General features: G+C 37.6%; 2 protein-coding genes across 6 annotated transcripts in view; one reads left to right on the forward strand and one right to left on the reverse strand.

Annotated features, from left to right (window-relative positions):
- Nucleotides 1-283, reverse strand: part of camta1a (calmodulin binding transcription activator 1a) — a 376271-nt gene extending 375988 nt beyond the window's left edge. For 4 of the 5 annotated variants that reach the window (XM_053240813.1, XM_053240818.1, XM_053240812.1 and 1 more), the window contains exon 1: nucleotides 111-283. In XM_053240813.1, coding sequence (XP_053096788.1) covers nucleotides 111-135 — 25 coding nt within the window. In that variant the 5' untranslated portion in view covers nucleotides 136-283. The remainder of the gene's footprint in view (nucleotides 1-110) is intronic. The other variant, XM_053240814.1, reaches the window with a different exon arrangement.
- A 4955-nt stretch (nucleotides 284-5238) lies between these two features.
- Nucleotides 5239-16861, forward strand: dnajc11a (DnaJ (Hsp40) homolog, subfamily C, member 11a). The gene is made up of 16 exons (XM_026921367.3): nucleotides 5239-5363; nucleotides 7643-7772; nucleotides 7936-8009; nucleotides 8715-8816; nucleotides 8895-9023; nucleotides 9788-9910; nucleotides 10006-10079; nucleotides 10796-10985; nucleotides 11944-12029; nucleotides 12175-12291; nucleotides 12371-12526; nucleotides 12732-12801; nucleotides 13820-13877; nucleotides 14489-14631; nucleotides 15455-15584; nucleotides 15696-16861. Exons 1-16 carry the CDS (start codon nucleotides 5292-5294, stop codon nucleotides 15719-15721), a joined length of 1680 nt encoding a protein of 559 aa, XP_026777168.1. The 5' UTR covers nucleotides 5239-5291; the 3' UTR covers nucleotides 15722-16861.
- Nucleotides 16862-16978: the final 117 nt, after the last annotated feature.

The raw sequence follows: 16978 nt of genomic DNA on the forward strand, positions 1-16978 counted from the left end.
ACCTGCTCCTTAATGTTTTCACTCCATTCACACTGTTGTCATCAGTAATAAACAACAAAACATGTTTTTTACAATCCCAAAGCTTTTTTTTTTTTTTTTTTGCCTCTTACCTTCCGGCTTGTTTTCGGCAGCCATTTCCCCTCCGCGCGCCACATCCTCCTCCTCCTCCTCCTCTTCGCGAGCGTTGGGTACCACCACGCGCGTGCACGTCGAGGACAGCGCGAGGAGGGACTGGCAGAGCGGGAGGCAACTCCAGCCCACTCCACCATTGGCTGTGCGATGCTGAGTGACCACGGGATGCTGAAATGGTCTGCGAGCTCAGTGAGAAACGCCTTCCCTTTCCAAGTGGCTGCTCGCGATCATTGGGCGGCGGAGGGATGTTTAGGTGCAGCTTCCACGCCTCGGAGAGACAGCGAGCCAATCCGGGATGAGCTCGCGCCTGAAACTGTGCGTCGTCAGAGGAGTGCGTAAGCCTGAACAGACACAGGAGGCTTCTTTTAAAACCATACAGTGTGCACTGGAGCTTTCTTTCAAATATTCCTCTTAGCTAGTTTAAGACATAGCCCTAATCCTGTGAGCAGGGTTTTTTTTTTTTTTTTTTAGATATGGAGTAGCAAAAAGGGGTAAGGGATGGCACCACCTAATTTTCAGAATACAATGATATGTACAGTGCAACATCAGTGTCCACATATTGACTCTCTAATTCATCTAGATGTGCTTCTTTAAAGGAAAAGTCCACCCTGAAACACATTACACATGTTTAGATGGAAATATTTCTAATGTGTTTAGCAACTCTACTGCTAATATGTTCCTTGATGCTGTGTTTTCATTATTCCTGTGAGAAGGTAGCATTTGTGTGCCACGCTGATGTCACAGGGGGACTTTGCTAGTATGTTACGATGGTGTTCAATAGGAGAAACAAGTCCTCAAACATAAGGGATACACTGTAAAAAATTGCTGTAAACTTATAGTATTTATTTTACAGCAAAATACTGTTTGTTTGTTTGTTTTTACAGGATTGTACTGTAAATGATGCAGTGTATAGGTTTACAGTATAATGCCAGAAAACACAGTGCATACTGGCAGCATTTCTGGCAGGGGTGAGAAAAAAAAAATCTCCCTGTGTCAACTTTGAGTTGAATTTTAATGTTGTAGTTGAGCAAGCTGTGGTGGCTCAGTGGTTGAGACTATGAGTTACAGATCGGAAGGTCATGTGTTTAAATCCCAGCACCGCCAAGCTGCCATGGTTGAATCCTTGAGCAAGACCCTTAACCTGCTGCTCAGTTGAATCTTGCATCAGCCAAATGAGCAAATGTACAGGATTACGTTTTATTTCATTCTATAATTATATTTACAAGTATGTTACTTTTGTAAAATTTATAGCATATTACCAGAACATACAGTAATATACTGTAAGAATAACAGAAATTATACTGTAAAAGATATTACATACTCTACTGTGAATATGTTTTGCAGTTATTTACTGTAGATTTAAAGTACTTTACTGGCAACTCTGCTGGCAGTGAATTACTGTCAATTTTACAGTAAATGTTTTACAGTGAACGGTTAGGTTTTGCTGTTAGCTCCTAAAAACAAAAGACCTTCTTTTCTCACTCACCTTTTTCCAGCAATGTTCAACATTATATTAATGAAAAATCCAATGTACAAGTGGTGGTGAGTTATGGCTGAGTTATGGCTGAGTTATGGCAGAGAATTTGGCTTGGCTAGTTAGTATGAGATGATGAGTTTGATGGTGACGAAGGTGGTATTAGCATGAAATTTTATGGTTTGCAACCGTATTTGTTGGAATAGAGTGTGCAAGTGAGGAAGTAAGAGACCTGGACAGATGGAAGTAATAAAGCACTGCTGCATCACTCTCAGAGGTAGTCAAACCATTAACCAAGTGGTAATAGACCAACATTTCAATAAAAGAAGTATAAACTAAAAAAAATCAAGTAAGAAATTTATTACGAAACACAACTTGGACACCAGTGAAAATCATACAATATGTTAATTATAAAGATTGATATGTAAGTCATTTAGGGTGGAACAGAAATGAGAGTGACAGACCTCTAATAGATGTGATTTGAGATCAGGGTTGGGGTACTGGGCTTAATTCAGCAGTGTCCACCCTGTGCCAGCCATATCACCAAACTTCACCAAGCAGGCCATACTAGAAATCACTGACCTTCTTAAAGAAATCTGTAGTTTATACACAATTACCTCAGACAAGAATTTCAGAGAAAAACATAAAATCTTTGTACTTATAATGGAATTCTAATGGCAGCTGCTGAATTACATGAATATATGTTTAAGATACAAAACACTGTAAAGGAAATTCAAAACTGCCATTACACTGTAACAGTAAAAGTGAGGCAAAGGAGAAAGTCTTACTGAAGCTGTCTTTGTGTAGTTTAGTCCCACTTTCCATGAATTTTTGTGGTATCCCTGCACCATCAGATAAAAACTGATGCACCTCCATGCTTACCTTTTTCTTCAGTGTCCACAAGTTCCTCCTCCTGAAAAAGTAGACTCATCTCAGTAAGGACGATGTATACAGATTTCTCTTTTACTGAAGAATTCATAAAAGTGTTCTACAAAAATATGTTCTCAAATCTGAGGCTGTTGATGAATTTTCTATAACAGCAGCTCTGACAGTAGCACTGGCTGTAATTCAAATCACACACATATATTAATGGGCTTAATGGGCTTCTAATATGTTTTAGTTTATATAGTAAAAGCTCATTTTCAGGGCAATTCAGATTCATATGGTGGACGATCTACATAATCTAAGACTAATAATAAATCAATTAAAAATGTTAATTAAATAAGGAAATATGTTGACATTATACCGAGACATTTATGGAAGGAGTCTCCAATATCAGCATACTGCACAGTCCGTAGGTGTTCCCCCACAGAAACTCTTCAGAACAGATGGGTTTACACTTCACAGTTTCTCTGTAACATGACCATCTGTGGGGGTTTTTTTGTCCTATTAACTTCAAGAGAGAGAAAAATGAAAGGCTCCTGAAGGAGCGGCTGTTTATTACTGCTATAACGCAAGTGTTAACTGGAACTTGTCTTGTGGAGGTTCCACAACATTAAATGTAAATTTAAATGTTTAAATTGCACAATATATCATTTATTAATAAAATAAAACTGGCAATAATTGGCAAATCACTGTTGTATATCAATAATAAAGCACTTTGCGATGTGCTGTTATAGGAAAATAATCCACTTCGCATCAAGCCATATCACACCGCCCTGTTTTCCTAAAACATCATGCCTTGTCATTTTTTTATATCTTACTCCCCAAACAATTTACATTAGACATCCCTTATGGGTATGATTTGAGTAAACCAGGTTTCCAATATGTTATCAGTATAGGAACATTTAGGAAATTCATGTCCATAGTAATCCCGTATGCTACAAAATGATGTAGCTAGAGATTAGGTTAAGAAAATGCGGTGTTCTTTTGAAGTGTACTTTTAAAGACCTTTTAATTAAATTTAGTGTGATTAGGAACTTTGTCCAATTATCTATTAATGTGGTAAATGATTTGCAGTAATGAGGTAGGCTTGTGTGAAATACGTAGTCGGTATAGGGTTAATGGAGAAAAAAAAATGGACTGAATAGGACTAGCTGTCACACAGAGGTGGTGCTGAAGGGACAGCTCCAGAGAGAGAAAGACTCGTACAGAGAGAGGAGGAGGTTTTAAAACCTGTACCAACTGGTCCATGTTAAAGAACCTAATTCAACCTAATTGCCACAAAGTTGCAAGCACATAATTGCTTACAATCTCTTTGTATGCTGTAGCACTACAATATCCCTTCACTGGAACTAAGAGGCCCAAACATATTGCAGAATGACAATGCCCCTGTGCTCAAAGCAAGCTCCACAAAGACATGGTTTATCAAGGTTGGAGTGGAAGAACAGTTTTGGGATGAATTGTAACACTGACTGTGCACTAGACCTTTTTGCCCTACATCAGTCCCTGACCTCACTAATGCTCTTGTGGCTGAATGAGCACATCCCCACATCCACGCTCTAAAATCTAGTGAAAAGTCTTCCCAGAAGAGTTTAGGTTATTATAACAGCAAAGGGGGGACCAACTCTGTGTTAATGCGCATGGTTTTGGAATGGACACATATGGGTGTGATGGCAGGTGTCCACGTATTTTTGGCCATATAGTGTAATTACTTTTTTTTAGTTACATTATCCTTGAATTGTCTGAGAAACCTTGCTAATGTTGAATGCACTCATGAATATGTAAGTGGCCCGACACAACTGAGAGATTAATGAACATTCTTTAATTGCAGTGAGCTCATAGATAATGAATTAAATGTTTCTTTGCCCGCAGCAAAAACAGACCGTGAAATGCCATCATTAAAATATGATCCTTATTGCTTGCATTCCATTGATAACATGGGAAATGGGAACACTCTCCAAATCCTGACCTTTTCATTGCCGATAGAAAAGTCATGAAGTGGTAAAGTAGCCTAATTGACAAAGTGCAAAGACCTTTGTTTTGTCAGACCTTGCTTTCTCTGTGGAGAAAAAAAAATGTGTTCCTGCATAATAAAATTATGATCAATTAACGATCATGTGAGGTTTAATTCTCATTCAGCAAAATGAATTAGAGTTTTAAAATAGTGTACTTAGGCCTGTAGCTGCATAAATTAATTTAATTTTGTTTACTTTTTATAAGTGCGAAATGTTCACTGGTAATTAACTACGCCTGTGTGTTAATTCATTTGCATTTCGTTTATTCTTGCAATAGTTTGTTTATGAAGCTAATAAATCTTGTCCGTGTGCATGTCATAATTAGTGAAAGTATAATTTCAGATTAAGGATGCCTAGGCCTACCAGTAATAAAGCATATCCTAATGTGCAATAGAGTGGGTGTTCAGAAAAGGCTTTTAGTCTTTGTAGATCTCCAGAGGTAAGAATTGGTACATAAAGAAATACCAAGCTGTGCATGGAGCTAATAATAAATCCTTTCCATTTAGGAATAATTACGGAGCCGAGTATATAAAGTACACATAGAGTTTAGAGTTTAGAGCACAGTTTAATAAGCTTTGTCTCGTCTCCTGGATTATATTTAACCTATATCGAGAGCAGTAACTTGGAAACAGTTTATTCAGCATGTTATACACTCAGCAAGAAATCCCCCTCTCCCTCAAAAAAAAAAAAAAAAAAAAAAAAACAGTTCGACTCCGGCCCTGAAGGGGGCGATAACGTTCCCAGATCCGTGTGAAAACGGACGCTGGGCGGGATGAAAGGTTGTAAACATGGCGGCGGCCTTGGAGGAGGATGAAATTGACAATGATGATTACTATTCACTATTAAACGTGCGGAGGGAGGTATGGAATTCATGTTATTTATTTGTGAAGATATAGTTAGAGAGTTAGAGTTATATGTCAATGATAATATTTTACATAAAGAGAATGCAAGTCAGGATTCAGTGTGAATTGAGCTAACGCGTTAGCACTGTGACCCTTGCTTATCATTGCTCTTTGCAGCTAAACTGTAGACACTCTTTATTTATGACAAATAAAATTTCTGTTTATTTTTCAACGCGCGCCATATAAATATGTGACTTTAGAACTATTGGTACTTTTTCTATAAACTTTCTTCAAGTAGCTATCACGTTAGTTTTGTTTTAAAGCTTTTACACAAAGTTATTCTAACAGCAATAGCTAGCGTGCTATGAAGCTAGCGCTGAGTTACTTTCGTTACCGCGAGCCTGAAAGTCAACTGTCATTACATTCTAGATAGTTCCTCCCTGCAGACTTCTCAAAACGAAATGTAATAACATGTTATCTAGCGCTGCCTCTGTCATTATCGTCACACATTAACGCTTTAGATAATGCAGTTAATTCTGTCTTTGCACGAGGGACTGGTGTTAAAGTGATGCTACCTTCACTTGCTATCGAATTTATCGTTAATACAAGTTTCCAACTTAAAGTCGTAACTGCTTCAGAAACGTTGTACACACCCAGTTTTACTACACATTACTCTTTAATAATGTCTGAGACAGTTGCAGGAAAGGACAGTGGCAGTGTATTATTTTTCTAAATACATACCTATTTAGTAGTCAGCAATTAAGTAACACACACTGGTTTACATCTCTAACCACTGGTTAAATAATACATAATATTACAACAGAATGAAATCTAAGGAAGGCACCAGAGCAGATCAGCAATGCTAGCAGTTCACTTGTATTCCTGCATCTTCAGTAATTGCTTTATCATGGTTAGGATTTGTGTCCATTGCAAAGGCATCATGTTCACATTCATTTACACACTCAATCACGCCTTGGGGCCAATCCGCCTACCAGTCTGTGTTTTTTTTTTGGGAGGTGGGAGGATACTGGGAGAACATTTATAGCATTTGGGAGATGCCCTTGTCCTGAGCAACTTGCATAAGTACTTTGTCATCTCCACCAGAAACATATACTCATGCTAGTACAAATATGTCAGGATGTAAGCATATTTCAAGCTGAGTTCTTGTTAGAGAGAAACTAGTTGAGTGCTTGTTAGGGAAGCCAGCTGAGTGTTTGTTCAAGAGGTAGAAGACAGCCAAGTGACTCAGCTGTTTGGAAAGCCAGGGGAACTTCTTTCCAGCCAGCACCTGGTGCAGTACAGAGAACAGGCTTGCTGCATGTTTTCTTTGTACCTTCTCCTTGAGGGATGGTGGATCAGGTCCAGCCATGCACCATTCTAGAGGCTCAAAAGGAACTAATGTACTATTGCATATTGTAATATACAGAGTTACAATAGACTAAAATGTCTGGAAGATTCCAGAGCAGTTCAGGAATGCTAGCAATTCTCTTGTATGCAAAGATTCCACTGTCCGAGAAGCATATGAAGGCAGCAGATTGTTTATTACAGGGCAATTACCATAATGTAAGTCTAAACTTGAACTTCTAGAAAGTTCAGTTTTCTTACATGGGGAAAAAAAGCCAAAGTTTATGTGTGTTAATTTTCTAGAAGCATGACTGGTGTAGCCAGGTTATCCTGTATGCCTACTTAGTAGGTGTACACTTTATAGATACAGTTACCAACTAGTCCATCTGTTGCTCATGCTCCCTTAATGGAAAAGGACCACCACTGACCAAATATTATTTGGCTGGTTGATTATTTTAGGCACAGCAGTAACTGTATTCATACTGGACACTGTTAGAGACATATACATTGTTTGTCCATTTTGAGAATATAGCTTCATTTTTCCATGCAGTGTGTGATAATCATCATCTAGCCATACATCAGTGTCAGTGAGTGACCACAGGAAGCTGTTAGCTGGATAATTTTGATTGGTTGACTGTGTCTCATCCCAATGTTCACTTATACCACAAACATTACCGCATCACTATCATGTGAGAATCAGTGCAGAGAATGATCTAAAAAGTATCTGGTCAGTGGTGGTCCCTTTCCATTGTCTGATCCATGATGAGCAACAATACATAACTTTATTTACCTACAAATTGCACTTTGATGGTGTCTATCTGATAAAGTGTAGGTGCAGTAAGGTGCACTGTAGGTACTTGGCCACTGAGTGCTTGTATAAAAATTCAATGAAATCCATTTTTAAAAATCTTTACCTTGTGGAAGTTTTAGTCCTATACGTCTTGTACTTTCAGGCCACGCAAGAGGAACTTAAGGCATCGTATCGGCGTCTTTGCATGCTCTACCACCCTGATAAACACAGAGACCCTGAGCTGAAAAGACAGGCAGAGCAGCTTTTTAACCTGGTGCACCAAGCATATGAAGGTGAGAGGTGGTGTTGCACAAACTTTCATCATGACTTTGAATTTAAAACACAAAGGATGTTGTTTTACGATCTGCCCTGTTGTTTTTATTACTCTTTTATTTTATTTAGTACCACAGTGGAACAGCACTGTTGTGATTTTAAAATATTTCCCTTTCTGTGCAGTACTAAGTGATCCACAATCCAGAGCTATCTATGATATTTATGGGAAGAGAGGGCTGAGCGTGGAAGGATGGGAGGTAAGTCATGGTTCAAATGGGGGTTGGCTGTAACAATGTTTTATTAGTTTTAATAAAGAGAGAATGAGCCAATCTTTCATCAGTCTTTTTGTTAAGCTGTGTGTAAATGTTTTGTAAGCCAAACAGAACTAAAAATTCCTGCCAGATTTGTAGTGATTTTTTTTCGTACTTGTGTGTATATTGATAAATGACAATCCCCCGTATATAACTGAGTATGTTCACTATTTACATTTAGTGATGCCCACAAAACACCATAAAATGGAAGAGCTCAAGAGTGCACTAAATGTTCCAGAAACATTCCAGAGCCACACACTAAATCTTCCTCCTTTTATATGGCACTATTTCTTTTGTCCTAATTGAGTGGCCAGTCTTAGTTGTCTTAATTTATTGATTTGTTTTGGATTGCTTTCTTTCAAGTCATTAACATGAAATGACCAAGTTTCACAATTTTTTAAAAATAAAGTGTGTGTGTGTGCATGCGTGTGCACACATAAGCTCTTTACACTTGACAATATAATCTGTATGTAAAATTGCAGTAACTCATGTCAAATATACAATTTGAAGCCGATCAGTTGCGGTTTACATTAGTGAGTCTCATGCAAAATATTCATGTTCAGTTTGATAAATGAGGCCCAGTGTTCCTTGTTGTTAATTGATATACACAGCTGTCATTTTTTTCAAATATATATTGTAATTTTTTTTAAGGTAGTGGAGAGGAAAAGAACACCGGCTGAGATCCGGGAAGAGTTTGAGCGCCTTCAGAGAGAGAGGGAGGAGAGAAGACTTCAGCAGAGGACCAACCCTAAGGTTTAATTTCTGTCTTGTATGACCATTTCACTTCACGGTGTCTGTATATTACTGATTTACTGATCATCTCTCCGGCAGGGGACAATCAGTGTGGGTGTGGATGCCACAGACCTTTTTGATCACTATGAAGAAGAGTATGAGGAACTCTCTGGTGGCGGCTTCCCCAACATTGAGATTAACAAGATGCATATATCTCAGTCCATAGAAGTATGTAATTTTTTAAAAGAGAAAATTTACAGATATATTTGAGTCAATGCTGTCCTGTTAAAAGAATTGGAAACTGAAAAGTGTTCAAGTCTAATGGCTCTTATTCATCAAAAGATGTGTAGAAAAGAGACACTGATTAATGATGATTTGAACAATGATGGGTATGGATGTGAAAATTATTTAGGTCAAATGACTGATACATCTCCATTTACTGTCACATCTTTAACATTTCCATGAAACATGACACAATTTGAAATCATAAGTACACTATCTCATTTATGCAGGTGTAGTGAACTAAATGAAAGTATGACATTGATTTGAACTACTATTCTTGAAATACTTTCTTTGTATATTCAGTATTCTTCAATATTCCTTTCTCCATCAGATCCTTACACCACTAAACTAATACTAAACCCAGAATATTGAAAAAAAGAAAAATTCCCCCCCACACACACACAATATTATGATTTTTGTCTTGTAGTTGCCAAGTAGAGGCTAAGACTTTCTCAAAACATTCTCTTGTCATAATGTTCTCTCCTTATTGATGACGCAAATTATGAAGATGATGCTTTAGCTGCAGGTTATGGTTAACAGTCTGAGCAGGTGTGTGTTCAAAATTGAAGTTGACATTGTGTAAAATTTGCTTAACTTCACCTTGGACGTCGTTGATGAATCAGTCAGCGCTTTTATGTAACTATGTGCTGTCAGCATTATATGAGATTTGCTTTTTAGACATTTTATCACACGCATATGTTTTTTTCAAGGCCCCACTGACAACGTCAGACACGGCAGTTCTCTCCGGCTCGCTTTCCACACACAATGGCAACGGCGGTGGAAGCATTAACCTGGCTCTACGACGGGTGACGTCAGTGAAAGGCTGGGGAGAGGTGCGCACTTTGCTTGCTTGCTATTTTAATACAAACTTACTATAAATGCTATTACAGGGAATTTGAGACACGTTTCACCTTTTTTCTGTCTGTAGGTTGAATTAGGAGCAGGAGACACACATGGTCCTCTCTTTGGGTTGAAGATTTTTCGCAACCTGACACCTCGCTGGTGAGTAATACATGTCAGCATAAAGAAAAAGAAACTGAAAAATAACTATTCTTGTACAAAGAGCTCCAGTGGTTTAGATGGTTCATCAACTCTACAAAGTTCTTTTGTCTCGGTTTAGATGAACCAACAGCACCACCAGTCTAGAATGATGAAGGCCAGCACATGCCAATGTCTTTCAGTGCTTACTGTATACTACAGTATTTCATTATAAAATATTGATTTATTTCTGATACACACATCTAAAAACATGGCTAGTCCCCTTTGACTCCTGTTAGATAAACAGATGATTTGAAATCAAACTGCAGTTGTACGAGAGTAGGAGGGAAATGGTGCACTTGTGCTCTCCTGAAGTAATTTTAGGGTCTTTTATGGACATGGTTGTCAAAGTGGGGTCTGTGAGGCATAGCCAAGGGTTCTGTGATTTTCTAATTTTTTTTTACAGTTATTTTGTCTATAAATAATGTCTGGAATCTAATGAAACCATTTTAAATAAAATTGTTTTTAAGTTCAGAAACTAAAAACAGTAATTTCAAATTTAAATAATGGGCCTCATTTTTTAAATACTAAAGAGTTCCCTGATTGTAAAGAATTGAGAACCCCTATTTCATAGGACTGTTTCTCATTCAGCTCTTCAAGACACATAAACAATCATGTAGTTCAATACTACATATGGATTTTAGTTTGGCCCATTAACCCAGTCTGTGTGTGTCTTTCAGCTTCATGACCGCTCAGTGTGCAATGCAGTTTTCGTCACGTGGTGTGCGTCCAGGCATAACCACCGTGCTTGCTCGCCACCTAGACAAGAACACAATGGGCTACCTACAGTGGCGCTGGGGTGCTCAGTCTTCCATGAACACCAGCATTGTGAGAGACACAAAGAGCAGCCACTTCACATTTGCTGTGCAGGTCAGTAACTTGTTAAAGCCAGTGATAGATAGACTGTTGAGGAGTGGCTCCACCAACCAAGGCACAGTTCAAAATCTATGCTTTTCCACAAGTCAGTGCAGTACAGCATGGCTCTGCTAATTACCCACATATTGTTGAATTGTGGGCCATACCATGATACACAGTCTGAATACGGTTACCCTTCCTGCCCAGGTTCCATGCGAGTGGAGCTAGAAATAGTGCAGGACATCGATTAATCAAACTGCCACAGACTCCACCTGATTAAGTCTCTGGGTTAGAATCGCTTTTCTACCAGCACAATAATCTTTGTTAATGTAGTGACTGATGTAACATATTTTAACACACAATTAGTTGTTCCAGATTTTCAGTTATTTGCCCACAGTAGTGTTTTCTTGTCTGTGATCCAAGTCAAATTAGACCAAATCCCAAATGGCTTCCTTTTCACTGTGTTTACTCCCTACATTACAATACAATTACGATACAACACAATGTCTTACCTGATGCTGTAGTGTAGAATGCCAATTCGGATTTGGCCACAGAAACACGACTGTTTTGGGTAGCATTTTAACATCTAACAAATTTGCACTATGTATTCTCTATTTTCAAGATTAAAGTATTGGCATACTTGTCTGCGTTTGTGTGCGGACTCTCCCATTAAAACAAAATGCAGTGTCTTCTTTTTTTCATGGCAAAGAAATATAATTTATAAATTTCACATAGTTTTTTTTTTTTTTTTTATTATTATTATTGTTCCCATCCCTACTTGTCACCCCATAACCTCCAGAGAACTCTTCCTACTTTCACAATTTAAATAATTTGGGTTATTCACGACCTACAGTCCCATTTAAGTCTATTTTAGTTCCAGGTTGTAACACTACAAATGTTGAAAAGTTCAAGGGGGGGTTGAAAACTTGTGCAAGACACTGTATATCATCCTGTTGTATATTTCATGTCACAGTTGGGGATCCCACATACTTTTGTTATGATGAGCTACCAGTACAAATTCCAAGATGATGACCAGACCAAGATCAAGGGTTCTGTTAAGTATGTGCTTGAGTCCTATTATGTGGTAGTAACATAAATTAGTTGCAATTGCCTTTGGATTACTAATCATACCTTATTATATAAGCAGTGAACTCTGTTCAGTTTTGAAGCTCTTTTTTCACATGCAAGCATACTTTGTGTACAGATCAGGCTTTTTTGGAACAGTGGTGGAGTATGGCGCTGAGACTAAGATCAGTCGACACAGCGTTCTCGGTGCTACTGTCAGTGTTGGAGTGCCGCAAGGTGTTTCGCTCAAGATCAAGTATGAAGCTGATGGTTTTTGAAAAAATCATTCAAGTAATTTTTGTTGCCATGCGTGTAAAACAACTTTTATGTTTTAGGTTGAACAGAGCCAGCCAGACATATTTCTTTCCAATCCACTTGACAGACCAGCTCCTTCCCAGTGCGGTATTCTATGCCACTGTTGGACCTTTTGTATTTTACTTGGCCATCCAGCGGCTTGTTATCAAGCCTTACATGAGTGCTCAGAAGGAACAGTAAGCCAGTTTCCCTATACCCCTTGAAAATCTTCAAAATTGTGACTATAATGCTATTTATTTATTCTATAAGTAATTTCATGTTTCATTATGTACAAATAATACTGATTGTGTTCGCTCCTATAATGCATTTTAAGAATGTAAGCAGTTTGGGTTCATTTGTTTTTGTACATGTATTTACTTGTGACCGGCTTTTTCACGTTAGGGAACTGGAGAAGCAGCGGGAGAGCGCCGCATCTGACGTTGCCAAGAAGAAGCAAGAGGCAGAGTCTGCTGTAAGTCCACATGGCACTATTATACTGCTGATGGTTCTTAATATGAACTATTTAATCACAGTTCTTGTGATTAGCATGAAAGGAAGCGATACTTTTGGATTACACAGTTCTCTATTTATCCATTAGTAACTTTGTCATAGTGATAATTATGGCTCTTTGAAATGTGGGAAAAACTTTCACACTGTGAAATTTGACATTTTCTACTATATATACAGGGTGATTAAAATATGTCAATATTTGTACAGGTCTACTATAACACACTGTAAAAAAATGTCAATATTTATACAGGTCTACTATAACACACTGTACCACCATCATGCATGGCTGAAGGACCATGCCACAACCTTTCTTTTGTCAACACGGTAGCCATTACAACAGTACTGTAAAGAAAATAAAACTCTAAAGAAAAATGTTGCCAGTAACTGGGAAAAAAATTGTATCTTCATCCTGTAGAGCTGAACTACAGACTTTGCTGAACTGAAATAGTCTGGTTACCTTTAGTAAAGTAAAAAGGTAGAAAACAAACAAACAAAAAAGTAGAGAATCAACTGAAAGATGCCAGCACACTGTCTAAAAGCAAATGCCATCTATTAATTTATTTTGCATTTATCATGTAATAATTAAAATGATAAAATTAATAAACATGTATATATTCTATAAGAAATCTGTCTATTTTCTATCTACCTTTATTCATTTCCCCATCCATTTCTGCAGCCACATTTGTTAACCTGGCTCCAATCATGATCTCACTAGATAGCCTAGGCAAGTTTAGAAAGTTAATCAAAACATTTCTATGAGGGTGAGTCAAATGAAAACCTTAAAAGTGTGACATACATAGAGAAACAGTACATTAAATGTGTAGTTGCAAAAATAAAAATATATTACTGGTCTATTTTTCTCAGTAGCCCTTTCTACTGCTGTCTTAAAAATGATACACTTTTGTGACAACTATTTGAAATAAACAATGCAAAAAAATTAAGGTTGAGGTAAAATTATTGCACACATTCTTGTGTCTCAGGTTCTGCTGATGCAGGAGTCTGTACGCAGGATCATTGAAGCAGAGGAGTCGAGAATGGGTAAGAGAACATGGGTCCATGTGGTTCGTGTCAAAACACAATTCAATTTACGTACAATTTAAATTACAGGTGTTTTGAATATGGTGATGTGATAAATTCACTGGTTAAATGTTAAGAGTTATCATAGATTATATAATAAACCTGGAAGTAGCTTCCTGTGCCCTATCACTGACATGCCTTATTGTTATCAGGGTTAGACTCAGTGAAGCTATGGCTTAAATATTGTACAAAGCATGATTAACTTGCTCATTGCAAAATCTGTTATGAGTTTAGATTAATTATTTCTTGCTAGCTATAACATCCTCAGCTCTGCAACTGCTGTATTAGCATAGACATTACAAAGCCTAGGGCCTTTGATGTCAGTGTGGTCGTACACCAAATTTGTTGACTGCTGTACCTAGATAAAGCATCTGTATTGTGCAGTGGCTGCAAAATTAGATGTAAAGTGTTTAATTGGCTAGCTTTATGCAGTTCTTTTCCCTCCAAAATATAAACTAATAAGTAATTTAAACCCTGTGACCCTGCCAGAGTAAAGAATTTACTGAAGATGAATAAATGGTACCAGATATTTCATTTGCAACAGATTTTTATTAAGTATCTTCTCTTACCAGGCCTCATCATACTCAATGCCTGGTATGGAAAGTTTGTGACAGACAACAGTAGGAAGCATGAAAGAGCAAGAGTCATTGATGTGACTGTACCTCTACAGTGCCTGGTGAAAGACTCCAAACTCATTCTCACAGAGGCCTCAAAGGTAACGCACTTAATCTAGTTATTTAAATAAATACAATCAGAACATTCTTAATATTTTAATATGTAAGGAATAAAACACGACGGTGTGCTGGTATAGTAAAATAATCAACAGTGTAGTTGCCATTACTGTAACTTCCAATAACAGCACATCTTGAAACGTTTTGTTCATCTTATACCACAGCAATTTGCCAACACTAACATTTTATTTTATTTATTAAAGAATGACATCATTATTTTTTTTTTTTATGTTGATACTATTTATGTTTAATGTTGGATGAGTTACTTCCTGTTATCACTTATAGCAGCACCAGCCTCAGTTTTTTCTCTCTTGTGAAGTTAATAAGACAATAAATGCAGCTGGTCATGCTACTGAGACACCACAATGCACAAAGTCCTCTGTTCTGAAGACTTTCCCATGTCAGAAAACTAGTTGCTGCTATACCCTGACTGTTGCAAAGCACTGACACTGGAGACTCCTTCCAAATATTCTCACAGAAAACTTCACCATATCAGCAATTACAGGCCCTTTTTTTTTTTAGGACCACTTATGTGGACCGTCCGCAATACAAGTCCCTATGAATACGATAACGTATTTGAACAAGGGCAATTAATGCAAACCTGTGATTTGCCTTGCAGCCTGCACTACTGTCAGAGCTGCTGTTATAGAAAATTAATCAATGCCCTCTGACCAATCAGAATCAAGAATTCAATTCAACAGTGTTATGGTGTAAATAGCATAAAAATTTACATGCATTAAATTTAATTGTATTTACCTCAACTCAAGTGAATTAATGACATGGTTTTGTTTTTGTTGTTGTGTTCAGGCTGGCTTACCAGGCTTCTACGACCCCTGTGTGGGTGAGGAAAAGAGCCTGAAGGTGCTGTATCAGTTCCGAGGCGTCATGCACCAGGTTCTGTCTGGTGACACAGAAGCACTCAGGATACCAAAACAGTGTAAGTCTCTGTTATTCTTGCTCTGCAATTTTGCTATATAAGTTTAGTTTCTGTCTGTTTATATTTGTTCACTGCTGTGGTCTCATGTATTTGTCTTTTCCCTCTTTCTAGCTCACAGAATTGATAATGACACTTAGGAACCAGTATCTACAGGGCTGAAAGGGACAACTTGGACAGACATATAGGAGAAATGGATGTTATAGTGACTTGGATGTTCCCTGTCGCCTAAAAGCCATTCACATACACTATAGCCTTCATTTTTTGGAGTTTTAATCTTTAAGTAAAAGGCTTGTTTAATGGAGTCCATTGGAACATGCATGAATCTGTTGAATCCCCATTTGAAAAACCTGTATCTGAAATCAGTACAAGCAAGAATATGCAAAGTATTTGTTACTTTCCTTGTTATTTTCACCTCTTGTTTTTTGTAAGACAAATTCCTCTTCCCCATAGGAAAATGGTGGTTACTGTACTAACATATGTATTGAAAGACCTCCAGTATCCCAACAGTGCCTGTATTCAGTCCTCATCTGAGTGCGCTGTTTAACCCTGCTATAAAGACATCAGTGCATCCAGTGCATTCTATAGCAATCCACAGAATTCCACTAAAAAAGGAACAAAATGAGTGTCCCAAACATCAGCAACACTGAATAGCCCTGTACTGGTTAGGAAATGATATCCTAGCCTTTATGATACTGGCCAGTCGTAACAAATTTTCACCATTCCATTCTATCTGGAACTCAACTAACCCAGAGCAGAGAACTCATCACCTACCATATGAAACTGTTTCATGAATATAAAGCATGGGGACATTATAATCCATTTTTCTTCAGTGATGAAACAAATTATGACGTATACCACTGGCTTTGACATTCTGTGGCTGGAGAAACTGATCTAAAATTGCACTGAATGTGCACAGTTAAATATAGTACAGTTAGGCAAACACCTTGTTCTTAAATGATGTGATTGGTAAGAAATAATGGTGTGAAATATAAGTTTTCATCAACTTCCCATACCTCCTTGAATTGTCTAAAAAGTCATGTTTTAATGCTACATGGAGAAAAAGAAATTCTATCTGTTTCTCTGCTACCACAAGCCTTCAGAAACAGACCAATGACTTCTGCAGTTGTTGGGAAGTTGAAAAAAAAAAGAAAAGGACTGGTTGTGCAGCATCTCTGTTTCTGTCTGAAAGTGTCTATCATCAGTAAAGTACACACTCTGGACTTTTGCCATGGGGTTGGGAGAGATTAATTAAAATGAAATCAAAATGGTTTTAAAAAGTGTACTTTTTTTTTTTTTTGCAACCACTTACGGACTAATAGCTATCCATAGTCTAAATTTTTACCCTGAATCTTGAATTAATCTGGATTAAAACTCAATCAATACTAAATACAGCT

Source organism: Pangasianodon hypophthalmus, chromosome 16 (genome assembly GCF_027358585.1).
Source record: "Pangasianodon hypophthalmus isolate fPanHyp1 chromosome 16, fPanHyp1.pri, whole genome shotgun sequence".
Classification (NCBI taxonomy): domain Eukaryota; kingdom Metazoa; phylum Chordata; class Actinopteri; order Siluriformes; family Pangasiidae; genus Pangasianodon; species Pangasianodon hypophthalmus.

What these genes read in the sequence shown, in the direction of transcription:
- dnajc11a (XM_026921367.3), top strand. Translation starts at nt 5,292, where the DNA reads ATGGCGGCGGCCTTGGAGGAGGATGAAATTGACAATGATGATTACTAT. An exon ending in TATTAAACGTGCGGAGGGAG is followed by an intron (nt 5,364 to 7,642) that starts GTATGGAATTCA and finishes TTGTACTTTCAG; the next exon opens with GCCACGCAAGAGGAACTTAA. An exon ending in GGTGTTTCGCTCAAGATCAA is followed by an intron (nt 12,292 to 12,370) that starts GTATGAAGCTGA and finishes TTTATGTTTTAG; the next exon opens with GTTGAACAGAGCCAGCCAGA.